The following is a 27,531-nucleotide window of genomic DNA, read 5'->3' as shown; positions in this document are numbered from 1 at the left end:
ACATTAATTAAATTCCTAGAGTTGTCAAAAATAACCCAACGGTGTCAGCGCAAAATTCTTGCTGATTCGAGGGTCGGTACTTCGAATCCCTTGTCGTCCGATTTGTACAATACATTATTTCTTATTAAGCATCTACTTAAACTGAGCTTAAAACTTATGTTTTAGATTAGACTGATGTGATGGCGACCGTACCTACTTACTTGTAGAGTAAGTTAGGCCCAGAACAGACGGTGAAACGCAACTGCAACGAGACTGCAACTTTCTGATGATTCTGATGAATGAAACTGAAAGTTTCAAACTGGTCGCGTCATGTATGATCTCTCAACAGACACTATGGCAGAAACTTAGATGCAACTCAAAAGTAACTACTTAGCAGTTGCAGTTTCGTTGCAGTTGCGTTTCACCGTCTGTTCTGGGCCTAAGACAAGTTTAAATTATCCTTCTCTCGTGAATATTGCTCACGTGTCTGGTCCATACTAGGTACGTCATTGGCGTAGTAGTTAATCAAAAAACGTGTTTTATGATGCCGGCAATCAATGACAACTAGCTCGTGACGTAGGACCTTGTTTTATGCCCCCACCGGCGTTTTTGCTGATTTAATACCTACCTACCAGTAAAGTTCAAGTTTCAACTGACATTGGACCCGTATAACGTAAGAAGAAAATAATATTAATTCCAAACTATGGACGCACTTCCCCAGTTCCAAGCGGGTGACAGATGTCAACAATCTACGGATGGCCATAAAAGTGTGCCCATAACTATGACCATGTAGTAGAGTATACATTATATTAACCTATCTATACTAACGTAAATGTACTTACTTAAGTAGTAAGAACTTCACGACCTTACACAAGGTAAGTAAGCTTGTGTTGTTCAATTTGTCGCGTTTCTCGCATTTAATCACAATAATAACAAAGTGTTAAGCGTATTATAACTATATAAAAGTGTATAATAATATACTTATGTGTAAAGATGTTATTAAATGATAAGAAAATATAGTATTAAATGTCTTACTTAATATTAAGACTACAGTTATGCAAAAGCCTTCAAAGGTAGAGTTCTATGGGTATTTTTTACTTTAATGTAGACAATAGGTAGATAACACGTATCAAATGTAACAGTTTTCTCTACATTATTTCACTTTACTAAAATAAGTAATTTGCCAATAAAGATACTTAAAATAGCCATAGTGCGTGTTTATTTGATGATAGCAATATCGCCAAAGACCACTGGGTCTGGCGCGCACTTAGCAGGTGTTTCTTTTTTATAAAATGTTTATTTATTTACTTACTTAATTTTACCTAGTGTTTGTATATTACGAAATAATTAAACTGAAATATCTACTTCAAAGTTTGAACGACTTAAAATATCCAGTTTGATTATGCTAAAAATTATAGTAGAGCGCTATAACCTGGTGGTTTAACTTTTTTTTCTTATACCTATTTCCTTTTATCTAAGTATTTATATTTACGCACGATTGGTTTACTTATTAAATAAAATTAAAACGTTTCACTTGCTAACAAAAAATATTTTCGCCTTGACCTCATTATGCAGGTTAAACATACCTACAGTTAAACTAAACAGCGTAAAAAACATATTTATTAAGTAATTAATAAAATATTTAGGTAGGTATCTACAGGTACAGTATTTTGAATTTTATGCAAATATTGTGGCTGACTCTAGCGGACTGAATGGGAATCGAACCCGTAACAATTTTAAATGGATTTTTTTTCATAGTTTAAGTTTGGCTAAGATGGAAACATTGTGCAGTTACTTTATTAGGTATGTCTTTTTTTAAAAGTAGCAGCACCACTACGGTAATTGATGGAACAAAAGTGTTAGCTACACGGTAATTCTCCTTACTTACCTTGCTAATCGAATCAGTCAGCTCAGTAGCTTTGGAAAACGAATGTTTATAAACAATCGCTTCTTGTTAACCAACTAAAAACTGCTGGCCGAAAATAATGTCAGTGCCACTGCACTAAAAAAAGTTAATTTAAATTTTGTTCCACACACAATAACTTCCAATTTTGAATTCAAAATTCAACACTTCTCATCACTCGCGTAAGCAAAGGAAAACTTGGCGTACAGCCTAACGTGTTCCGGCGTCGAACGACTAAGTATCAATGCGTATTTACAGACGTAAACTCGTAGGAGATTGCCGCGAATCGCAGTTTATCAAGGGGCTATCGAACGCAGACAAACGGTGGTAGCTAGCGCCATCTGTCTGGCGAGGCGGTAACTCGAATGCGCAACAAGTAGGAACCTAAAACTTGGCTGGCGCGAATGTTACGGCCAGTTTCCCGGTTCCTATCTCAGATAGCAGCTTATTAAAATGAACTTATCTGCCTAGTAAGCTACCACTTAACTGGCATAAAGGGTAGGACAGACAACTGAAACCTTTTGTCCCAAGTCACATTTACTTTATAGACTAAGAGCTAGAGTGAACGCCAGACCTACGTCATTTTATAAAAGCTGAAAGTTTGTTAGAGTATGTTCCCAATATAGAAAATAATGCTGGTGAATCATGAAGTTTGGGTCATCGTGGCTTTGACAGCTATCCTAAAAAAACTGTCTGGCAAGGAGTTGGAACTGTCAATACTATCTGGCTGATGTGGAAACAACTTAAATTAGTCTATTTACAAAGGACCTAGACTAGCCAAGCGTTAATTTATCTTAAGATTTAATTCATAATTCACATTATTTGGATTGGTTAAATAAAACCATAAAGAATATTGTGTTCACTACTTTATTAATTTAAAAAAGTTCACATATTGAGAATAACAATTAATAGAATGCAAACTTAATAAATTCAACAGATATGGCCACTTGAATTATGAACAAAAAACAATTGCTTTAAAATTTAAACAAATCAAACGAGTATCATAAACAATTGAATAACATATTTCATAAATACAGGGTGTAAAATGTAAGCCCAACGAATCCTGAATGGATGCAGCAAAGAAGTGAAAAATACACTGCTTGGAAATATATCTTTTCGCTCGCTCTTCAAGGTCTAAACTTTTCTTTAAATCTGACTATTTCATAACCAACTGCAAAAAGGAGGAGGTTCTCAATTCGATTCGTATTTTTAATGTTGTATTTGACTCCGTTAAGCTTAATTTCACAAGCAAAAAAACAGACTAATAGGAAGTCCTAAACAATAAATGTAGATCACTTAAATACTAAACATCAAATACACGATTAAATGGCCTAAGGCCAAGTAAATACTGAGTAATGTACCTTAACCCTAACACATAGAATTAAGACTCGGGTATATGTATAGCAAAGTTAAAAGGTATGGGCCTGTTACTACTGTTGTTTAATAGACATTCCACGTTTTTTGTGTACTGGAAAACTGAATATTCTGGTACAGATTTTATATCTTTGTTGAGAAGTTTTTAAACGGTTACAATATTGTGTAGAAAAAGTAAGTAACTAGTGATTATTACATTAACTATTAAATATTAAACATCCAAAACTACGATCTTTTAAATGAATATTAGTAATTTGCATTGTACAAATTACTAATAGTCCCGTTAGCCCCTCGTACCAAGCTAAATATGCTTGTGTTACGAGTTCACCACAATAGTCGAGCGGCGGAGATCGAACCCGCGTTCCTCGGATCACGAGTCGGCCAGTCCGACCCCTTCACCGTTCGGCTATCGTGGCTACAATGACGATTATATTTCTAACATCTAGTTAAAAAAAAGGCCTAAGGCCAAGATTACATAACAAATGGATAATAGTATTTCTTAAATCTAACAAATATTACCAGCTCGCTTTTCCAGTCATTTTTCCAATGTCAAAAATTTTCCGAAAAATACTCAACAGTCTTACACGTTCCCAGACCTAGCTCAATGACCAAATAAAAGGTGCAAAATAGCATTTTTTCAATAGCATATGCCTAACTTTTCAAAACCTAAGGCTAACAAAATAACTCTTAAAACTAAAGAATGTAGTTAAATTATTACGTTATCTAAATCACTAGTTAAAAAAAACACAAATTAAGCACAGCCATTACGAACGAGATCTATCCAGGAAATCCTGGAAATTAAAATAATTCGTGAAAATGAAAATTTTTTTTTTACATTATTTTCAACCCTGTATAGGGCACGAAGTGTACAAATCATTTACCAATATTACGATTAGCGGATAACGTGCAAATCAGTGTGGGACAGTCTCCTGTAAAAAATAAACTTATATTTTTTTAATAATCAATTTATAGCTAAATATATAATACTTAACTAAATAAAGAGTACACTATTTTAATTGGTCATTAATTTAGGTCAATCCAGTCAATTTTGAATCCTTATAATTAAGATTAAATTATACAGGGTGTAAACGACAAGTCTGAAAACTAAAATGTCTCGAAACAGTTTTTTTTAAAATAATTGTATCATAGTGACAATTATTCATTGTTTATGACCTTATGGCAAGACAACAGCTTAAGGTTCAGAATAACGTTTCTTACCTACATATTCCCACTGCTGTTTAAAGTCGTAGCATTCATCAACCTGTTTTTTACACCCTGTATATTATGGTATCACTTAATATTAAACATCAAAAATACGAATATACGTTTAATATCGTTTAATATCTATAGATCGTTTTATCCACGAAGACGCGCCTCACCAATTTATGGTCGAGGGAAGCGCGGGGTGCGGGGAATTTTTGATCCTAGCAATTCGAGCGTCATTATTGTAGTGTGCGTGTGCACTCAATTTAGCGTGTACCGATAACACTCAAACATTAGCGGAAGAATGGTGAGGCGCATCTTCGTGGATGAAACGATCCCTACTAACCTTAATATTAAAGATAAATGCATAGTAATTATTATATCCTTATATCTAAGAAGAATACACCTCTAATTTCTGTCGATGATCAAAATAACTTAGTTTTTCAAAAAAATCACCAAAACTGTAATTTAATTATTTTAAAATTGAATATGACAGTTCTTTACTAAGACGTTAATGCTTTGTTAGGCCTGCAAAAACTGTTGTCTTAAAAAGTTTTACCCGACTACTGTGTCAAAAGGAGAGTAATGTTTTACGAGAGTATTTAAATGGGCTCATTAGTTAATTTTAAATGGCAAACTTGATCATCGACAGACAATCAGAGGAATCTCAAAAAATCTGTTCACAGTGACAGTCAAAGAAATTTATCGAAAGAACTAATAAAAAATTCGCTTTAGAATCAGTTCTTTAAGAAAGTTACATTTGAGCCTGCGTCAAAACATGGCGAACGGTTTTTGGAAAATGTTATAATATAGTTCCCTCACACCCTGTATGATTAAAAAGGTGATTAATACAGGCTGAGGGTTTTCATAAAATGAGGATCATTTCGATTTTTAGCTGTGAATGCAGATTTATAGGTCTAAGAAATCCTTAATATACAGTCCAAAAATTTTTGTTCTACGACAAAAATTGACGAAGTTATGGCCAAATTACTAAAAAAGTTCACTGACCGCCCGGCGCGGGACCGATGACGTCATTATATCCGATCCGAACGCTGCCGGCGTACTGCGTGGATAGAAAATATTTTTTTCTAGCCAAACTATCAGTTTTAGAGAAAAACTTGTTATGACATTTATTCATCAGAATAAAGTAAGCTATCGATAGGTAATTTTTTTAAATAGAAATTGTGAAAAATATCGCAAAAAATCCATACGCTCAAACGATTCAATGGAACGCGGAGACGCGATTAGGGTCTCCGCGATGGTAAATTTGGCGATTTATTCAAATAAAGTGTTCATAAGTGTTGTTAGAGTCATATCTTCGTCCAAGTAAAATATAAAAATGTATAAATATTATTTTATTTACTTCTAACAATAAGTATAGCTGAGGCAGATACACTCTGCCTAGGCTACAAGACATTGCTATGAAGATCATTTCAATGTACACGCAATACCTACCTGTTATTTAGTTTTTCTGAGTTAAACCTACGTACCTACCTACCTATCTATTCGCCGTTCTCAGGGGCGGGCCAGCTGCTCCCTTCTGGAAATCTATTTAATCTTAGCCTAGAAGCTGGGTATGACTCCCCCGTCCCTCTCCTCTCCCCAGGTCATAAGCTGGGCATGACTTCCCCCTCGGCCAGAAGTCGGATATGATTTACACCCCCCCCCCCCCAGGCCAGAACCAGAAACTGGTTATGACTTGACCACCCCTCCCCCCCCAGGCCAGAACCAGAAACTGGTTATGACTTGACCCCCCCCCCCCTCCCCCCCCCCCTAGGCCAGAACCAGAAACTGGTTATGCCTTGACCCCCCCTCCCCCCCTCCTCCTCCCCCCAGGCCAGAAGCTGGGTATGACTTGCCCCTCCCCCCAGGCTATAAGTTGGGTATGACTTATCCCCCCCCCAGGCCAGAAACTGGGTATTAGCACTCATATGTATTATTATGTTCAAAACAAACAATCATAAAGTTACACTCACCCCATCCGCTTCTCCGCATTCCATCGAATCGTATAAAAATGTGGTTTTTGGACAAAGCGATACTTATTATTCACAATTTTTATTTTTAAAAATTACTGGTCGATAGGTTACTTTATTTTGATGAATAAATGTTATTAAAAGTTTTTTTCTAAAACTGATAGTTTAGCTGGAAAAAAATATTTTCCATCCCAATAGTACGCCGGCTGCGCTCGATTCGGATATAGTGACGTCACGCGGCCCTGCGTACGTTGTCTTTTAGCGGCAAAAACGGCCTATGTTTATTACTTAATATCTTCGTAAGTAATGGCAAGTACTTATTATTATTCTGTGGTAATGGTCCGATTTGGATAATTCAAAAAGATATATCTTTCTTATGTCTTAAAGATTAACGTAGATACTAGTTTTATTGAATTTTCTACAACAGTACTGATCCTCATTGACCAAAAATCATGTAGGTAACCATAGAATTTTGGTGATAAGATGGTGTTAACCATGCAATGTCGTTAGAAATGACATCGTAACATCATAAAAAATCAAAATTAACAAAAAATATTTATAGACATACCAATAAATAAATGTAGGATTTGTAACCTTCAAAAATGGCACATTCTATGGCTGTTTTATAGCTGCGAAAATTATAGAAAATAATTGGCTTTGGCTTACAAAAGATATGTGCTTCTGTCGAAGGTAGTCGTCGTCATGGCGTTTGGGCTCTCTGCATTGGATTACCTGTAGCAATAGAGAAAACGTGTGTGAAATTAAAGGTACTAAAGCCTGGTCCGTGAGCACGTAGAATCCCGTCCAATGACCCCAAGCTACCCATCCCTATCGCTCGCGCGTAATTATGTTGCTGTCGCGACTGTGCGACGGGCGCCCGCAGTGAGTGTGCGAGCGCGACAGCAACATAATTCACGGACCAGGCTTTAGAGGCTGTCGGAACATTTCCCTGGGCCGTGTTGCAGGGGACATCTTTAAAAACCCCTATAGGCGGAGGCTGACGGGACGTTTGCCCGGGCCCATTCTTTGGAGGGCCGCTCTCGGTACTTCTCTAAACAGCAGAGCTGACCGAGCAGCGGCATGGAGCAGACCGTAACCCGCTACGCCGGGCCGGGAGTCCTGTTGTACCAGGGCCGCGAGGAGAAAACTTCTATAAAAACAGCTAGAGGAGGGGATTAGGGGTTCCCTCGAAGCCGGAGAGGTTAGCTCGTGAGCGAGCCTCTAGCCTGAGGCGGAGCTGCGGACGAATGTCCAAGCTAGAACAATAACTAGCAGGTCCGTTTATTTGGGCTCCCGTGGACACCTCATGTTTTAGGGGGTAGGCCCCGCCTTTAGGGAGCAGGCGGGGAGTCTTAACCTACTGGCCGTCCCCATCGGCCAGAATATGCGCAAAGCATTTCCTGACGTTAAAAAATATTGTTGTCTTGCCTAATTAGACATTAAAATAGATAAATTACTTAGCTTAAGATTTCCGCTTAGTGACGCCGGCATAGTATTTATTATTCACTATAATATCGACATATTATAGTACAAGTAAATGCAAGAAGAAATCTTAGGCCCCTCGCCCACGGAGACTTTTTGTAGCGATTCTGGCGCGACATCGATAGAGTCGCAATGCGGTCGCTAGCTGTGCCCTCGCCCACATAAACGCGCTTCTGTCGTGATGCAAACGCGATTCAGTAACTCTCCCTCCGTTCTCTCCCCGATGTCGTCCGACACGGTCGCGCGTTTGCATCGATACAGTCGCGCTGCTGTAGCGCGTTAGTAGCGCGTTGGCATCGCTTCTGTCGTCGTTTCAGCCGAAAGACGTCCACTGCTGGACAAAGGCCTCCCCCAAGGATTTCCACAAAGACCGGTCCTGCGCCGCTTGCATCCAGGTACTTCCCGCGACCTTCACCAGATCGTGGGTCCACCTAGTGGGAGGCCTGCCCACGCTACGTCTTCCAGCTTGTGGTCGCCACTCAAGAACTTTCCTGCCCCAGCAGCCATCAGCTCTTCGAGCTATGTGCCCCGCCCACTGCCACTTGATTTTCTGTAGTGCGTTGCAAATGCGACTAACGCGCGTTAGTAGCGATGCTGTCGCTCTTTTACGAAAAGCGCGACAGCATTACTACAAAAAGTCGCCGTGGGCGGGGGCCCTTAAGCTGAGTAATTTATCTATTTTAATATCTAATTAATTATGGATTTCCGCAAAGTGATGCTTGATGCTTTTTTTTTCTTTATATTATCCACAACGAGGAAGCTCTTGGCCTGTATCTCACCTGATGGTAAGTGATGTACAGGCCGAAGGTGGACGCGAGCTTCACCCGGAATCCTCAACCACGGAGGAACTGGCTATCTTACCTCTAACTGCCGGAACACAACAATGCTGTTAACATTGTTGTTATGGCGACAGACTTAGGTAAGATGGTGGTAGCTAGCCAAGCGGACTTAGAACAAGCCCTACCACCAACCGAACCGAACAGAAAAATCTGCCCCCACTGGGGCCTTACCACTAGACCACAGAGGCGGATATTAGTGTCTTACCAATTCGTGAAATAGTCCTCGAAACGGTGTCTCGTGTTGCGGTGGCGGTCAGCGACGCCCATGAAGTCCCCTAGGTTGGGCGAGCGCTCCCACTGCACGCGGGACACCTGCGAGAAACATTCATCGTTACCATCTACAGCATTGGTTCCCAAACTTATTTGAGACGCTCTCCCCTTTTCAACCATACAAAAAATTCCGCGCCATACAAATTTTTGGTAGCATCCAGCGCCTTCCTGCTACCTTTATGAGGTCAACCGCATAAATGAAGCGAACTGCGTTGACTTTAACCTGACCGGGAAGGCATCCAGTAAGGCGAATCGTTAGATATTAAATTAGATAAAATTACTTAAGTTAGCTTAAGATTTAAGCTTAGTGACGTGCTTATCCGGCGGAAGTTTTAAGCTAAGTAATTTTTATTATGGACTAGCTTTCCGCCCGCGGCTTCGCGCGCGGCGACTACATTGTCTACATATTTTACGGAACCCTATTTTTTCCAAAATAAAATTTAGCCTATGTTACTCGTGGATAATGTAGCTTTCGAATGGTGAAAGAATTTTTAAAAACGGTCCAATAGTTTTTGAGCCTATTCATTACAACCAAACAAACAAACAAAGTTTTCCTCTTTATAATATTAGTGTAGATTTCCGCAAAGTAACGCCTGTTACTGTTAAATAGGCGAATCGCATATTACCCAATTTAAATAATCTTTCTCTAATGACCCGACCTGGAATGAACATAGGACCAAACCATAAAATTATTATTATTCCTTCGGAATATAGCAACAACCACGAGCTGTCAAACGAAACCGATTTTGAATGACACTTGTGTGAACTGTCAAATAGTTGCAAAAAACGGTTGTTTGACGTGACCGGAAAGCGCAGCGTACGACGTCCACTCACAAGGTGAACCGACGACCTCATAAAGGTAGCGGGAAGGCGCTGGATGCAGGCCGCCATCAACCGGCCATTGTGGAAATCATTGGGGAGGCCTAAGTTCAGCAGTGGACGTCCTGTGGCTGAAATGATGATGATAAGTTCTTTGTTGCTCTATTCCGCTACGGAACTATTCCCACCTCTCGTTCCCACCACTACAACTCCTGTGTAGCCAGGATCTACAGCTTGACCGCCACAAAAACCCAACCAATGAAGGTCAAGTTTGTCCCGGGGAAAGTTAAACTGTCATTGGACCCGCAACGAAATTAATCAGAAGAACATAGGAGGAGTTCGAAATTAAGGTTCGACTTCCCTCCATTGCAAAGCGGATGACAGGTGACAAACAAAGGTATATTCTGCTAAAGCCTGGTCCGTGAGCACGTAGAATCCCGTCCAATGACCCCAAGCTACCCATCCTTATTGCTCGCGCGTAATTATGTTGCTGTCGCGACTGTGCGACGGGCGCCCGCAGTGAGTGTGCGAGCCCAACAGCAACATAATTACACGCGAGCGATAGGGATGGGTAGCTTGGGATCATTGGACGGGATTCTACGTGCTCACGGACCAGGCTTTAGTGATAACTTACCTGCGTGAGATGTTGCGCCAGACGCCACTTCATGTTGTACTTCTGGTCAACGTGGGTCCGCGACTTGAGGTGCTCATTCATTCCCGTCCAGTTGATCGACACCCAGCTGCAAATCCCGCAGTGGTAGGAGTTGCGACGCAACTGCGATTATGGACATAATCATCATTTATTTACGTAATTATTGAGAAAAAAAATACAAACACCAAAAATACATAAGATAATCAAGGATTTGACACACTAGATGCGTTCTGCGGTCTGCCGTCAAGTCAAAGTGAACGCAGCCCGCAATATCCGCCCGCAGAACGCAGTGTGGCAAATCTCTCTACCACTTAACCATTAGGCCAAATAAAAAAAAAAAATTAAGTATTACAAATTATTAAATAGACTAAAGTCCGGTCGCCGAGCACGTAGAATTTCATCCAATGACCCCGAGCTACCCATCCTTACCGACCGGCCGACTCACTGCGGCCGCCCGTCGCACAGTCGCGACAGCAATATAATTACGCTCGGGGTCATTGGACGAAATTCTACGTGCTCGGCGACCGGACTATACATTATAATAATAACATGATTAGTTAAGATTTGAGTTGACTGCCTCTTTATTTTTTTAATAAACAATGTATTTAGTATAAATATTATAAATAAATAATTTGAGTTACCTCTCGCACAAACTCGTTTTCCAACGACACAAGCACCTTAGAATCGGCCACACGTGTGATGTGTTCCGTGGACACCTTATGTGCGTCAATTTGCCCCCGTTCAAGATCCTCATCACAAATGTAACATCTCAAGCTCACGGAACTCATCAACAAATAACTCATCATGGTGATGTCAAACTTCTCGTTGAGAATTACATCTTTCCTTATACTGTCCTCCAAACCCATCATTGAAGTGACGTAGTCTCTCAATTTCACCTTGTGAAATTGGGGCACTAGCTCCGCCGGATTATTACCACTCCTAATTGCTAAATTGTTTAGATGCCGCGTTCCATTAACGTGTTGTTTCACAGTTTTCAACGAAATGGGGAGGTTGACTCGGCACAGCTCGCAATGCCTTTCCCCGCCTTCTATAATTATTATTCTATTTAAATCCAAAAAACTTTGTATGTCATCTTCCACTTCTGGTGCCTTCCTACACAAGGGCCTTGGCAACGCATCATAGTGTTCCTTAATATGTTGCCGAATTGCAGTGAATTTTAGATCCATTGTTTTTGAGCACTTCTTACATGTTGCTATGTTAGTCACAAAGTTAACACTTATACCATAGGCTTGGAATTCTTCATACAAATCAATAATTACGTCTCGATCATTGCTAGTAGCAGTCACAGCAGAAGCATTTTGAGTATCTGGCTCATCTTCAGAGTTGGACTTGTCAATGTTGATGCCAATGTTTTCCTTGATGTTGTTTTTTTCGTCGCCAGTTTTACTGCCACCACAAGCATTTTCACTCTCTGGTAGGCGCCTACAGATGTCTTTAGGCTCAGACTTGTTAACGTTTAGACCATTGTTGTGGGGTTTGGGCGAAGAATCCTTGAAGAATCCTCCAATGTCTTTTTCATCAGCAGTTGCCTTTCCACCACTAGCATTTCCACTGTCTAGCTTATCTTTAGGCTCAGGCTTGTTAATATTACCGCCATTGTCATGGAGTTTAGGCGAAGAATCCCTCATTTTGCCTTTTTCTTCAGCTGACTTTTCATCACTAGTTTTTCCAATTTCTGGCTTATCTTTAGTCTCACTCTTGTTAGTATTTAGACCGTTCTTATGGAGTTTAGGGGATGCTTCCTTAATTTTGCCTTTTTCATCGCCAGCTGCCTTTCCAGCGCTAGCTTTTCCACTATCAAGCTTATCTTTAGGCTCGGGCTTGACTTTTTGATTGCCAGTTGCACTGCTACCACCAGCATTCCCACTGTCTGGCTCAGAATTTTCATCTTTGCTCATTCTGTCCAACCTTTCTTTGTGCATTTTTAGGATAGTGATATGGTGTCGACCTGCCACGTGCGCGGCGGCCGCAGATGTCTCCATGCTCCAATCACACAGTAGGCACATGCTCTTTCCATCGTCCTGCGAGACGATATAGTTTTTAGCACCCAGGACACCGCATATGAATGTTTCATTTTCCATATAAGTATTGTTTTGAGATTTCTTCGATTCATTTTTCTTAGTCTTACTGTCAGTTTTTTTCTTTTCGTCAGCTTTCTTTTTTTCCGGCGGATTTAAAATGTTCAGGAAGGCACGACCCGCGTCATTTCCAATGCTCGTCGTGGCACGACCCGCGTCATTTCCAATGCTCGTCGTGGCACGACCAGGGTCATTTCCAATGCTCGTTGTGGCACGAGCGGCATCCTTTCCAGTGTTCGTTGTGGCATGATCGGTACCACTTTTAAGGTTTAGAATGGCACGACCGGCTTCGCGACATTTCTCCACCATTTTTATATGACCTGGTTGCTCAATGTGAGTCGATAAGGTACTGGACGCCAATACCAGATTACAAACCATACATTGATAAGAACTTTCATCAATCTGAAAGTCAATTACAATAATTAATTTAACTTACAGTGGCAAGTACGATGAAACAATAAAATTTAGCTCATTTTAAGACATACATTGTAAACGTTACGAATACTTACATTTCGGTATACCATGTTATCTCCCAAAAACTCAATTTTCTTTGTGATTAAGTTGAAAATATGACTGTGCAGGTTAAGATGTTTAAACTCATCATAATATTCAACATTGCATATAGCACAAGTATCTTCCACAAAGCCATTCCAGGATCTATGATTTATGGAAATGTCATCGAACACGATCACTGAATCATTGACTCGCTTAATCAGAAGGAAGCCACGGTTTTGCTCATGCTCTGGTATAGTAATGTGCAGATTGACCTTTGCAGGAGTACTAAGTACGAGATTGCAAAACTCACAGTAGTAGCCTAATGTGACCTGCAAGTGGGGATGTTTCAAAATTACTTGAGCAAATAATAATTCATGATGACAACGGTAGGTAATATGCATGATCTGTCATGCTTTTCAACAGTTGAAAATACATACATAACACATTACTACATAGTGTATAACTCGGTCAATGCCTGAGGAGGGAGTGGCATTGGAGGGTGTTTTGCAGGGTTCGTAAGGATAATTATCATGATAATTCGTTTCAGCCAAATGACGTCCACTGCTGGACAAAGGCCTCCCCCAAGGTTTTCCACAATGAACGGTCCTGCGCTGCCCGCATCCAGGCTCTTCCCGCGACCTTTACCAGATCGTCGGTCCACCTAGTAGGAGGCCTGCCCACGCTACGTCTTCCAGCCCGTGGTCGCCACTCGAGAACTTTCCTGCCCCAACGGCCATCGTCTCTACGAGCTATGTGCCCCGCCCACTGCCACTTGATTTTAGCAATTCTGCGAGCTATGTCGGTTACTTTGGTTCTCCTGCGGATCTCCTCATTTCTGATTCGATCACGCATGATAATTATCGTGATAATAACAGATGGATAATTATTGGTTGATAATAACAAAAAAATACGCTCATGAAAATGGACTGTATTCGAAGTTTTCGAACGGGTATTTCCGCACTTGCGTCTAGTGGTGGGCGTTAATCAATAAGATAATTATAAAACCTATCTATTTAACTCCACAATGATCACTAGTTATCTAGCGTCAAAATATTTATCTATTTTCCAAGCTTTATGCGACTAGCGATGGATAAATTGACAACAATCAGCAACCAAAAACATAAAACAACATTAGCAATAAGAATTTCTTATGTAACAATATGACAAAAATGTATCTTATACTGTTGATATTTATCCGATAATTATCATGAAGTGCAATTATCTTGATAATTTCGAACCCTGGTGTTTTGTGACACGTCAAATGTCAGCGAGACATTAGATATGTGCTCTGTCACATCATAATATGTCAATTTCCCCACTCCCATATCTCAGGCACCGTCTGAGATAAGCGTAGACACCAGTGGGTCTAGACAAAGTGCAAATTATAATCGCAAACCAGTCGAAAAGTGGTCGAAAAGCCCCTTTTTTGTATGGAGTTTTGACGGATTCGATTTTCGATTCGATCAAAAAGTGCGTTTTGTCTAGGGGGGCTGTAGTTGGTAGAGTCAAATCGCACAGTTATATGTATTGTATATATCACCATAAAATTGTGAATTCCGTCAGATTATAATCTGACGTAGTTAAATTACAATCTAACCTAACCCACTGTTAGTTTACAATCTAATGCTTTATATTATAAACTGACAGAGTTCACAATTTCACGTTGACAGATACACTGTTTAAATAATTGTACAACATTTTTATTTCTTGTTCCTTAATGTTTCTTGATTTTTCAAGATACTGAATTACTAAATGAATCCAAAGAGTATTAAAACAATGAACATAATGAATAAGTAATCTAAGAAGGAAAATTTAAATTTATTACCTTTCTGATGTTATGAGGTTTATACTTCTCAATATACGGTGCAGCATTTAAGGCTTTCAGATGAACGTCTACCTCTACATGAGTATCCAGTTCGGACTGTGTTTTTATGGGAATCTCGCAGACCAAGCATAATGCTTCTAGTGGGCCCGCAATGATGCAGTTCTTGTGCAATTTCGACCACGACATATTGAAACTAAAAAAAATGAATTCTTAGCTAATTATTAGGCTTAGTATAGCTGCAGAAGTCCAACTTTTAGTTGGGTTGGATATCGACATGTATGAAAGTGTGCACATATTATTACACCAATTTGGCCAATTCTTCGAACAAATTAGAATAGGGCCCGACTATCGGCCAACTAAAAGCTTGTTTCAATCAATTAAAAATAAATAAGTCAAAACTTAATTAACTTACGAGACTGATGTTAAAATCAAGGCGATAACTTAGATTAATATCTAAGGGCGATAAGAAGTTTTACGTATTTTTTTGCTTCAACCAGCTTCAACCCATTAATACTAAGGCTTCAACATGAAATCTAACAATGAAAAAAGCAAATTGTGATAATATTCTATGATGAGATGCGCGACGCAACTTGCGACATGGTATAGACCAGTAGATTAATCATCAATAAATTGGGGCGTCGGAGCTGCGGAGGTGTGGTCGGAGGGAAAGTATTGATTTTTAATCTAGTACTTAGCAGGCATAAATTGAAGGCAAATGTTCAATAGTTACCTATATTACAACAAAGTACATCTCGCAGTTCGCAAAACGGGGTTTGAATTTATCGTAACCGCTAGCCAGAAATATACATATCTTCACACAATTATTACAAAACTATTTTCCGATTTACATACCTTGAAATTCGCTCAAATTTTCATTTCGCAAATCACAGTCGCAAACGACGAACACAAAAATAATCACAATCCGGCCGGGCAATCAATCATAGACAACTAACTACTGTTTATACTTTTTACCGGAAATCCCCTGATAAAAACATGAACCAATAGGAACCAATAAAATGATAGCAACTATTTTCCAAAATGTAACAAATACAAATAATGAAAATGAATGGTGAAAATTAATAAAAACTTACATTGTATTGAATTTTAACGTAATGATTAATAAACTAAATTCTATCTTTTTTATTTTGTGGAAAGTTGTTCGGTGTGCAAAACCACAGAGCACGTATGCAAAAAAAACTGTGGCTTGTCTATGGTGAGGTTGTTTGACATTTTTTCTGAAAAGCGGCGTGTTTTCAGATTTAGCATTTTTGTGTTTTTTGGTTTTAGCTCGATTACGAAAACTAAAATTAGATAGCTATGTGAGTACATCAAACGTGTTTATTGTGTATTTATTATTTATTGTGTATTTTCCTTCAATAAGTCGTTATAAACATACATGTCGTTAATTTCAGGGCGTCTACATCTAAACCTCGTTCGGAGATGACTCTGGAAGAGTTGGCGAAGATCGAGGAAGAAGAATTTAGCACAGGACCCCTATCGGTTCTCACGCAATCTGTGAAAAACAACACACAAGTGCTTATCAATTGCCGAAACAATAAAAAACTTCTGGGTCGTGTGAAGGCCTTCGACCGGCATTGCAACATGGTTTTGGAGAATGTAAAAGAAATGTGGACTGAAGTACCCAGGACCGGTAAAGGGAAAAAGGTAATTCATGTTATAATAGGTACATCTTTACTTGTTTACGTATTCTTAATATTATTCAAAATGTAGGTTATGTTTTTCTCAACAATGCCTTTTTACCCACCTTGTTTTGTGATTGGACTTTTATAGATATAATAATCGATGGCCAAGAAATTTAATATAACCAAATAATTTTATCATTGAGTGGACCACACTAATTAAGTTTTTTTTTTTTTGTAATACTACTCAGTATTTTTTTTAATATGCAGTTCAATATTACATCCTTAATGTTAAATTTATAATATTCATAATAATTTCAGGGCAAAGCAGTCAATAAGGACAAGTTCATCTCAAAAATGTTCCTGCGTGGCGATTCTGTAATTCTAGTGCTTAGAAATCCATTAGCGACCGCTGCTGGAAAGTAAATTTATCATAAGTTTATTCTATAAGAACTTACACAAATACCACTTGTAGACTTTGTTTAACTTGGATTTCAGTTTTTATATTGAACAATTACTTTATATCAAATTAAACTTGTGTTCACTCACTACAAAATATGTTCTAACAACTGCAATCTTGATTTGGATGCAATACAATTGCTTTCGGATTGTCTGGAATGTCACCATCCCATGAATTAATATTACTTTTCTATAACTGCCATTATCTTTGTAATTTGGGCAAGACTGTATAGTGGCAGTTTATATCAGATTATGTATTAATATAAGTCTACAATGTTGAGTGATAACTTAGTTTGTTTAAGAATGAATGTGGGAGAGCCAAAATTTGTAATAAACAAATTCACCAAAATTATATTTTATTAATACCAACATTCCCTTTAGGAGTTGCATAGTTGATGACATTACTGTTATTTCCTGCATTTGCATTTCTTCTTCAAGTATTTTTATTAATATCAACTGCTTTAGGTTGTTTTGCTACTGCAGTAAGCATAGGAACACATTTTTAAGTTTTAGCTAAGAAAGGAAATACCAGGCCTCATCATTATAAGATCGGGATAGGGGTAAAGCAAACACGTTTTTGTTGAATCGCGTTTAATCATCTGATTTATTCAATCGTTACTTTAACAATTCAAAAAAATCATTTTTTACTCCTTCACTTAACCTTAACTTAAGTGCAATCCAGATAATTTTGTAAAACATGTCTCACAGTCTTGCAAAAAGCTATTTAATATTAATTACATTATCCTCAAAATAGCTGCCTTTAATATTCATCTATAACTACATTTATAACGTTCATGAAACGCCTACATAAAATTTCTTTGGTTATATTTACAATTATTTTATGTACTTCTGTTGATCTGACTTGTTACAATAACATAACAAATCAGTTTATATCACAACGGAATAAGCACTGGTGTGGCTTGGGGGGCGTCCATAAATTACGTGAGACAATTTTGGCTATTTTTCAACCCCCCCGCCCCCCTTGGTGAGATTTGGTGAGATTTTGCCTGACCCCCTCCCCCACCCCCAAATCTCACGTGATATTTTTAAAAAATCCGAAATTGCTTAGTGCGAGTTTGCATTTAACGTTGTCGCTAACGAGTGCATCAAAAAGATCTATAAAGTTGAAGATTTTAGTTCTTGAAAGTATCTGCTTGGCATGTACCTTAGTAAACTTAAAGCTTAGTTACAACAAGGAATTCCCGAAATTCCCACGGGATCGGGAATTAGCGGGAAAATCCTTTTGTATGAAAAATCTAAACCGCTTAAGTTAGACGCTTGAAATTTGGCACGCAGGTACCTTAGTAAACTTAAAGCTTAGTTACAACAGGATATTGAAAAATTCCCACGGGAACGGGAGTTAGCGGGAAAAAACATTTGTATGAAAAAATCTAAACCGCGTAAGATAGATGAAGGGGGTAAAACGGGATCCACGCGTACGAAGTCGCGGGCGGCCGCTAGTCACTAATAGTCTAGCAAAATCGATTTTGATAAAAAAAGAACTTGTTTTATAATTTTCTTAATTTCGTCATTTATTCTGCATTTTAGTATTCACACATGCAGACGGAAGCATTTTTAGTTTTATTTGTTTAGACGGTATAGAATAAAATGACATTATCATCATACAAATATCATTTTTTGTCCTGACAAGGAACCCTTATAGTTTCGATATGTCTGTCTGTCTGTCTGTCCGAGGTTTTGCTTGGAAACTATTGGCACTAGGGAGCTGTAATTTTGTAGAGGTATGTATATTAATCACGCCGACAAAACGGTAGAATAAAATTTTGAAAAAAAATTTTTTTTAGGGTAGCTCCCCTAAATGTAAAGTGGGGATGATTTTTTTTTTCGTCTTCTACCCCATCTTGTGGGGTATCGTTGGATAGGTCTTTTAAAATGGCTTAGGGGTTTCTAAGACTATTTTTCGATTTAGGGATCCGTTTGCAAAATGTTAAAGTTTAAAGTGCCAATTTATGTCCGAGTCGGGCGTTCCCCCCCTCTAAAATCATCATCGTTGTGCGCACTCGCTAAAATAATGTTTTGTATAATATCTGAAAGTGTTGTGAATGCTTATACTAAAACGTTTGTTTTTATTTGTATAGAGAACAATAGTGTCTAGACAAACCTAAAGAGGATTTAGGACGCTATTTGGATCAAATATGTAATTGCTCAATAATGAATAATAAATAAAATAAATAATAAATAAATAAAAACTAAATTGTTGGCTTGATAAATCTGTAAAAATTCAAGATTATAGTGCTTTTTATGAACTTTCAAGGAAAACTATAGCGGTTAAGATAGATCAGTTAGTTCAAGAGTAATAGTAGTCGTTTTACTCATGTATATAAAATTTCATACCTAATAAAAATTCCTTAGAAGAAAATATTAAAAGTGACTTTAGATGAAGTAATTGCTTACTTCTGAAATATACTCGTATTGTGATAACGACGGACTACTACGGAACCCTACACTGCGCGTGGCACGACACGCACTTGGTCAATTTTTTACTTAAGATTTAACCCAGTTTTCTGGCAAACTCTATTTCTTGTAGAAAAAATTACGTGATATTTCCCGAGACCCCCCCTCTCCCCCACGTGAGATTTAGTGAGGTTTTTGTTGACCCCCTCCCCCCCCTAAAAGTCTCACGTAATTTATGGACGCCCCCTTGTCATACAAAAAGCAAAACGTAATATGTATTCACCAACTAATGAAAACAAATGTGAAACTAGTTCTATTTTACGGGTTAATTTCACCAGATGAGGTATATTCACAAAATTACATGATAGAATGTTCGTTGCTTTTTTTATGAAACATAAATGTATCTACGTCTCATACAAAATGCACGTACGGAACTAGCCACGTGGAAATGTTAATATACCTTTACTGAAAACTGAATTATGATGAATTTAAACTAATGATAATCAAATTTTATTATTAACTGTTTTTCTCATAATGATTCATCCACAAAAAACTCACAGAATCAGTCTTAAATTTAAAACTAACATGTTAATCAAGATTTCATTTGGTAAATAATGCAATTTATTTTTAAAAATAATTTTCCTTTTGCAATATAACCACATAAATATTCGAATTATCTTTATCACAATCAATAATCGATTATTGTGTTTGAACAAAATCATTGTTTTGCTTTATCGTTTGCGACGTATCAGCACCATTATACATTTTGTACCAAGCTGGCAGTGGATTAATATTATATGGACGAATATTATGCACAATGTGTATTGCATTATTAACACCGAGTAGTTAATAACGTTTTTTAAGAACAACTTCCAAATTATATTGGCACTTTGGGAGCTATCGTTTATAAACTCAACAGTTGGCAGCACTAGCAAGTGACAGTACCTTACTATGCTACAGTGGCGCCAACTAGTGACTGCTAAATTGATAGCCCTGAATTTTGTGGGCGTGGTCACCGTTTGACTCTTAGCGAACCACAAATGTTTTTGTAAGTAAACCACCAAGTCTTTCTATGTTTCACTGTTTTAAATACGTTACGAACAATCCTACACGGTGTTATTAATGCGCATCAATAACCTTCTTTAAAATCTGTTATACATCTGTACAAAAATAGTAACTGCTTAAGCATACACGCATTGATTTAGCACCAGTATGTATTGTTATAAAAATTAATTATGTATTTGAATTACATTATTTGGGACACTTAGAGCCGGTTTCACGAGTAGCTGATAAAGTTCCTGATAGTATATTAGTCTTAACTTATCTGCCAGATAATCTATAACTTTTGGTTTCATAGAGATATCTGATAGAAAACGTCACTTTATCAGAAACCGGTGTAACTGGCCGTTAGAATGCAATAATAAACTGTTTCTACTGAAAATTAATGATAAATGATACATAAATTAATATACTAATTAAATATTTAGCAGCAATACTAAAACCTTAAACTATATTTTACAGAAATCTCAAATATCTAGTTTCATTTTGTTTACAAAAATACAAATAAGCATTTCCAATAAGACACCTCTAAATTTTGATCGATTTTATCACTAAACGAATTTACGAATAATATTTACAGAGATCTATTTATATTATTTCTCGCACATTTTGTCTAAAATCACACATTTATACTTAGGCCTTTTCCAGGGCACTTACACGTCCCAAATATAGCTTGCCCTACCACCACTTCGAGACAACATATGGGCTGGTGCTGAGAAGAAGTGGCGGAAGAAACTCAGTCACCTTTGTTTATCAACATAGTATTATGATCAGGTTTATAGAGCGCTGACTTCTTGATCCGTATGTAAAAAAGTCAAGTTCTCGTGGTAAACAGGCATAAAGCTTGCTCACTGTCACTGTTTGACTAATAAGTGTGCGGTAACAGTATTTGCCACATTATTTTAATAACACACGGCGTTTAGCTCCGAAAAATGTTGTGTCCTTAATCACCTTGATGGATACAACCCGATCAAGCGAACTGCTCACCTCGCTGGAATGCGACTCTCCCTCGCTCACCCGCATACCCCCTGCATTGCCCTGTCCGTACCAGAGCGTCGCTGTGACGTCATGGCCGCTAGCTTAACTCGCCCAGGTTGTATTTACCAGCACTTATAATAAATCACTAAATTTTGTCATTTTCTCACAAAACAGCAAATGAGAGATTCAAATTGCACAATCATTTTGTCTTGTTCGTTGAGCAAAAACCACAATAGTAGCAAATAAACTTAACTATTTAAGTAGTAGTTATTCCGTTTTTGCTTCAGACAAAATTCCATGGCTATATAAAAATACACTCCACACCTTAGTTATTATTTCTCTATTATTATGACTATATTTAATAAAATTCTAACCATATTAACACATGAACACTTCTTTTATTACTAGCGAAATATAGTGAAATGCAATAACTGATATAGTTACAAAAATATACCGTTTCATAGTTCATTTATCGCCCTTAGAGGGTTTCAAAATTGAGTTCGATCATTGCCAAGTTAGTAAGCTACTATGACCATCATATTGAATATATTCAAATGGCTTATAAATAATATAGTTATCGACTAGAGAAATTTATACCTTCAATATCCTTCTTGCAAAATGGTGTTTGTACTCGTCACTTTCGTCGAATTTTATTGAAATTAAACTAAACGATGCGATGCGACGAGTTTAGTTTCTACAGTCTGTAGATTCAAATGGCCGATTCATTCGGTCAAAGGCTTAATTCCTCGATGAATTCGTCAATTTGCTAATTACCTATTTCTTCGCAGTCGTAATTTCTTTGCCCAGCGACTTCCTATTTTCGAATTTTTGTTGTAAACTTGCTACGTTAGAGGGTTTGGCGGACAGTTTGGGAGCCGTAGCCTTCCCTGAATCTGACCTCTGCACTAATGTCGTCGGTTTGGGTACGACTTTAGGTTTATTTTTGTTTAAATTGTCTGCGATAGCTTTCACGTTCATGTCCACTTTGGAACCGACCCTGTTAACTGGCTGGTTTTTGTCGTTTTTGTTTAGGTTAGATGACGAATTTACAGGTTTCAACACAGGGGCGGGTTTCGTTGTAGGTTTCTTATCCACCGTGGGCGCTGGTCGCAGAGGCGGCCTATTGTCGTTAGGTTTGGCGACCACTGAGGGTTTTGTCGTCACTTTCGTGTCGTTAGGCAATTTGTTGTTGTTTATAACGTCTGGCGCTTTGACATTTTTCGTGTCTGCGACCGAGCAGCTGGATACGACATCGGGACTGTTCGATATCTTTTGGTTCGCGTTCAAATTCTTGGTCGCTTTCGGCGACTGCGGCACGTTTCTGAACGTGGTGGTTCGCAGGCCGGGCGGCGTCACCTGACGTGCGAAGGTTGGTATTTTTGAGTTCACTTTAGACGTGGGAGATGGAGGCGCCTTCTCCGGTTCTTTCGTTTCACCATCTTTATTCAGGTACGTCGGCACATTGACAGCCGAAGGGTGTAAATAACCGCTACTGGTAGTCGAAGCGTTTGATTTCGCCCCTGAATTACTATACACACTCTCTGAAGCTCTATAATTGTCAGCGTTTGTGTATGTGCTGTCTCTTTTCTCCGTGTCCTGCTCCTTTTTGCCCTTTTTTCTCGAAAGCGTCGACGCGGAGTATATGGAATCAAAATTTCGGTTTTGTATTTCATTTACTATCTCTCCTAGGAGTCCCATGCTGTCCGTGCTTCCTGAATTCGAGGGAATTGGTTTCGGGGCTATGTAGCCTTCTGGTGGAGGCTGCGGAAGCGTTTTAGTCGGTGGTGGGGGTACTCCCGGCAGTGGTTTCGAATGTTTTTCAGGACTTTCTTCGATGATGGCGTAGATATTGTCTCCGGATTCCTCGTCTATATGCGCGAGGGGCGCTTGCTTCTCTTCGATGCAGTCTACGTAGTCGACGGATTTCGTTTCGTTGACTGGCTTAGGGTTTTGGTAAATGGAGCTTTCGTTGTTCAACGGTGGCGCCGGCGGAGGCGGGGCAGTTGGTCTTCCGACCATGGACAATGGCCTGGGCACTCCAGGCGCCTGCCTCATAGACCCAAAGCTCTGAATAGCTGGCTTTTGAGACGCCGGCGCTCTCATACTCTGAGCTCTATTCACAAACGTCTTATTATCATCCCCGTCCTCAGAATCGGAGACCACCGGCACTGTATTCACTGGCAAGTCTATTTCCTTCTGCAGAATCGGGTTCGATATCTGCAGGTTTCTCAGTGCGGTTTTGTCGACGTTTTTGGCGATTTTGATTTGGTGGTTCGGATTTTTGGGAAGCGAGTGGCTTCGCTCGACTGGGTTACGTTCTTTTTCTTTCGGCTTGTCTGGTTTTAGAAAGGAGGTTATTCGATTGAGCGATATACCCTCTTTGACTTTTTTTGGTTCTTCTGGTAAAGGTTTTTGGGGGACAGTTCCAGAGTGCATACTGAGTGGCCTTTTGGGTAATGCAGGGGACGTGGGAGGAATAGTTGGGGCGGCTCTTGTTGGACCTAAGGTTTTTGATCCTTGTAGTGGTGAAATGAGCTCCTTAGCAGTGCACGTAGAAGCTTCGAGAATCGGGCTGGATATGACCGGGCGAGGCGGTGGATTAGTCTGCTGGGTCGTTTCTTCAGCCTTTTCCGGCGCCATGAAGTGTTTCAATTTGTTCTGGACTGTGCTATTCGTTCTTTTCACCGTCGGACTAGATTTATTAGTAGCTGTGGTAGGTACAACGGGCAAGGGAGGTGCTGTTCGCAGAACGGGTTTTAGGACGCCCTGGTTTAAATTTTGGCTATTACTGCCGCTTCTATGTACTGGGGTGATTTTCGCGCTTTTCGCTTCGACCGGTTTTTCTGTCTCAGCTGGGTTTTTGTCTATGGGAGTTAGAGAGAACCCTTTGAAGTTTCCGAAGAAGTTGACCGAAGGGTTGAGGTTTCCGGCAGGGCTGCGATCACTATCGCAGCGTAGAAGACTAGAGCTCATATCGTCAGGGTTAGCAACAGTATGGACGGCTGGTTGCGGCGCATGAGGCGAATTATTGTGAAAGTTGGAAGCGAACTTGCTCGCGCTACGAGACAGCCGTTGTTGGAGACTCGCCTTTTTGGGAGACTGGACCCTGTGGATAAGATTGGTGTTAATTTCGTGGTTTTATTTAGGTATATTTACATTGCCACGTGACGTTTATAGATCGAATAACAAAAGTTGAGCCGAACACATACTCAAACTTATGTGATATTTGTATACAGAACACACAAATCAGTAAGAATACTCAAGACGTCAGCGCGAAAAGTGTGATAATCGCCTTAACTCTTGCTGCGCGACCTATTTTTTGTTATGTAAATGTCGTATACCACGTAGCAATATAAATACACCTTTACTGGAAAAGGTTGTTAGAGAAATTTTAGTGTTTACTGGTTAGACATTTGTAAAACGTTTGAATAAAGATATTGCGAGTTAGTGTGATTTTATAGTTTTGAACATCACAGCATGCAAATTAAAACGTGATTAAATTTTTCTGTTGTTTCATTTAAACCGTTGTTTTTGATAAAGCATTAATAATTAAATAAGTAAATATACATACACATTATTATTCGTAAGTAAATAATGCATTTCTACCATGCAAAAGCGAGACCCATAAACCACTCACCAAGAAAGATGCACTAGACAAGCACCATCTACATTCTACATAGAAACAATGTTGCCAGTCTAATAAATATTTGGTACATAACTATTAAACTGGCAACATTTTAAAGAAATTTTATACCATTTTAACTCGAATGTTATTCAAAACAATAAAGACTTTTTATTTTTAACTCGTTGGAAATAACGAAAGTAAATAAAATCTTTAAAAATGGTATAAACTCCTTTGGTTAAAGAAAAAAGGAAGAAATATTAATAGAAAGAAAGAAATAAGTTATAATATTTATTTGTGCAAATACAGTTATTAAAATAAAAGAAGAAGAAATAAAATCATGAACACAATCTACAACTAGTTATATTACTAAAACACCATACTACATCAACACATTGGTTTGGTTTTTGCACTAAAATAAATAAAACTGTGTGTGGAATATTTGACATTTTTATAAGTCTTTTGACCATGGCTTAGACCGTGTGAATTTTGGCCAATCAATATAGTGAGTTCGTGAATAATACGAGTACTATGTCGTTAAGTATAATTTGTTTATACATTATTTTCTTCTTTAGTACACCATGCCAGCCATTCAAAAACTTAGCATGAACATAATACAATCCCATGTGTAGACGTAGTATAAAACCCATAACCAATGTGCAGACGTGGCATCAAAACCATAACCAATGAGTAAGGGTAGTTGACGTCACCAATAAAATATTGACTTTGCAGAACATTGAAACTGACTTGGTACAGGGGCCAGAATGCAATGTTTTTAAAGAAGTTTAGAATTATCGATTACGAGATTATTCCCACCGCTGCAACTCCTGTGTAGCTTGACCGCCAATAAAAACTCAACCAGTGAAGGTCAAGTTTGTCCCGGGGAAAAGTTAAACTGTCATTGTAACCGCAACGAAATTAATCAGAAGAAGGTAAGGTTCGATTAGTGATGTCAACCACCCAATTGAATTAGCATTATGTGATCAGTGTGACCAGGATACGTAGGTATGTTTTGAGCATTAGAGTTCAATTTCAAACACACGAATTTACTCAAATTGTGAAGAAGTCATAATACGGTTTTGTATTGATAATATCGGAATTCTAATGCATCAAAATACGTAACCAAGTCTGTCCTTCCAGCACCATTGAGTTGTCAATGAACCTGAGGTGGAATTGTGTAAAGCAATCGTAATCATTTGACAGTTCATAACGTACGATAAAGTCAGTTAAACAAAGCGTTTGACAGAATCATCGTACGTTATGAACTGTCAAATGACAACGATTGCTTTACACAATTCCACCTCAGTTTGGGAGCTTGTTAAACACAAGAAATAATGTAACAATGCAACATAAACATAAAACACGTTAAAACTATAATGAGCATGTTCTTTGGTAAATTAAAACTAATGTATTTATTCAATAAAGTCTTATTTAAATAATTATATTTATTATATTAAAATAATCTCCATTCATTCGAATATTTTTTTGTAATTTATAACAAACCAGAAGTATCAGTGAGATCTACCTTTAGGTAAACATCTATTAAAAACTAATAAGTCAAACAGTTTATAAAAACTTCCATATCTACAACAATCACAATATGATAATTATGTTTATTATCTTTTATAGCTTCTCAAAATGTTGTATTTTTAATAATAATAATATTATTTTATTCCAAGGTCAAATTATTATTTTTCATTTTTAATGCTATGCAACCGCGACCTATTTTTGATGTTGGCAATCAGTTCATTCGTCGTTGAAGTCAAACCAGCCTTAACGATAGTGACATTAGGTTTCCTTTCGCTCGGCTTCGGTTTCGGTTTCACAGGTGGTTTGACCACATCCCTAATATCGACTTCGCTCGCAATTTTTATGTCGTCCTTATTAATTTTCCTGTCTAGTTTTTTAAGAGTTTTCTTATTTTGAGATTTATGTTTTAAGTGCAGTATTTTGTGATAGACCGGTTTCGTTTTTTCGTTCGCTTCCGATTTAGAATCGATTAGCGGTATCGAGCATTGTTCTATTACTTTTGGCTTGATAGTGATGTGTTTGGTATCAGGGCAAGGTAAAATAGTTTTATCTTTAGTGGTTATTTTAATATCTGTTCTAGATACTTTAACTATGGTATCTTTAGTATTTTTAGTATTAGTACAAGGTGATTTAGTGTTATTTTTGATATCGGGACTACTTTCGTTGTCAGTACTATTTTTATTGGCGATGAGGTTGCGTAGTGATGTGCTGTGACCAAACTTGGGCATCGATAGGTGTTTGTTGAAGAGATTCCTCGTGGTCTCGTAGAATACGTACGATTTCCTCGGTTTCTGCTGCCAGAACAGAACGTTCCGTCGTGAGTAGTACAGCAGGAACAGCACTAAAAGTATCAGCGGAATGATGCCGAGGAATATGATGTACATCGCCACCATGAAGTTTCTTTGCACTGTGGAA

At 38.3% G+C, this 27,531-nt stretch overlaps 4 protein-coding genes across 4 annotated transcripts in view; 1 reads left to right on the top strand and 3 right to left on the bottom strand.

Moving 5' to 3' along the window:
• The window catches only part of LOC135083773 (protein phosphatase PP2A 55 kDa regulatory subunit), a 51,120-nt gene extending 48,998 nt beyond the window's left edge, over positions 1-2,122 (bottom strand). The window contains exon 1 of the mRNA XM_063978516.1: positions 1,868-2,122. The gene's annotated coding sequence lies outside the window, so the exon portion shown is untranslated. The remainder of the gene's footprint in view (positions 1-1,867) is intronic.
• A 7,503-nt stretch (positions 2,123-9,625) lies between these two features.
• On the bottom strand, positions 9,626-15,407 carry LOC135083656 (uncharacterized). The gene is made up of 6 exons (XM_063978363.1): positions 15,326-15,407; positions 14,914-15,106; positions 13,103-13,417; positions 11,136-12,995; positions 10,477-10,617; positions 9,626-9,682 (listed from the first exon to the last, which is right to left on the bottom strand). The coding sequence occupies exons 2-6, from the start codon at positions 15,097-15,099 to the stop codon at positions 9,626-9,628; spliced, it is 2,559 nt and encodes an 852-aa protein (XP_063834433.1). The 5' UTR covers positions 15,100-15,106; positions 15,326-15,407.
• Positions 15,408-16,140: 733 nt separating this feature from the next.
• On the top strand, positions 16,141-17,080 carry LOC135083900 (probable small nuclear ribonucleoprotein Sm D2). The gene is made up of 3 exons (XM_063978655.1): positions 16,141-16,232; positions 16,326-16,578; positions 16,875-17,080. Coding segments are annotated over exons 1-3 (360 nt in total). The 5' UTR covers positions 16,141-16,230; the 3' UTR covers positions 16,980-17,080.
• Positions 17,081-22,117: 5,037 nt separating this feature from the next.
• The window catches only part of LOC135083784 (disintegrin and metalloproteinase domain-containing protein 12), a 94,494-nt gene continuing 89,080 nt past the window's right edge, over positions 22,118-27,531 (bottom strand). Inside the window, exons 16-17 of the mRNA XM_063978533.1 lie at positions 27,394-27,523; positions 22,118-24,570 (exon numbers count right to left, since the gene is read on the bottom strand). Of these exons, the coding sequence (XP_063834603.1) occupies positions 22,239-24,570; positions 27,394-27,523 (2,462 nt within the window). The 3' untranslated portion in view covers positions 22,118-22,238. The remainder of the gene's footprint in view (positions 24,571-27,393; positions 27,524-27,531) is intronic.

The sequence above is a fragment of the Ostrinia nubilalis genome, chromosome 24, assembly GCF_963855985.1.
Source record: "Ostrinia nubilalis chromosome 24, ilOstNubi1.1, whole genome shotgun sequence".
NCBI classification, from domain to species: domain Eukaryota; kingdom Metazoa; phylum Arthropoda; class Insecta; order Lepidoptera; family Crambidae; genus Ostrinia; species Ostrinia nubilalis.
This window is presented reverse-complemented; position numbering and strand designations above follow the sequence as displayed.

Excerpts from the sequence above, each read along its gene's own strand:
- LOC135083656 (XM_063978363.1), bottom strand. The coding sequence starts at position 15,099 with ATGTCGTGGTCGAAATTGCACAAGAACTGCATCATTGCGGGCCCACTA. Across the intron at positions 13,418-14,913 it reads AACCTCATAACATCAGAAAG|GTCACATTAGGCTACTACTG; the intron begins GTAATAAATTTA and ends CCCCACTTGCAG. Across the intron at positions 12,996-13,102 it reads ATAACATGGTATACCGAAAT|ATTGATGAAAGTTCTTATCA; the intron begins GTAAGTATTCGT and ends ATTGACTTTCAG.
- LOC135083900 (XM_063978655.1), top strand. Across the intron at positions 16,579-16,874 it reads GGACCGGTAAAGGGAAAAAG|GGCAAAGCAGTCAATAAGGA; the intron begins GTAATTCATGTT and ends TAATAATTTCAG.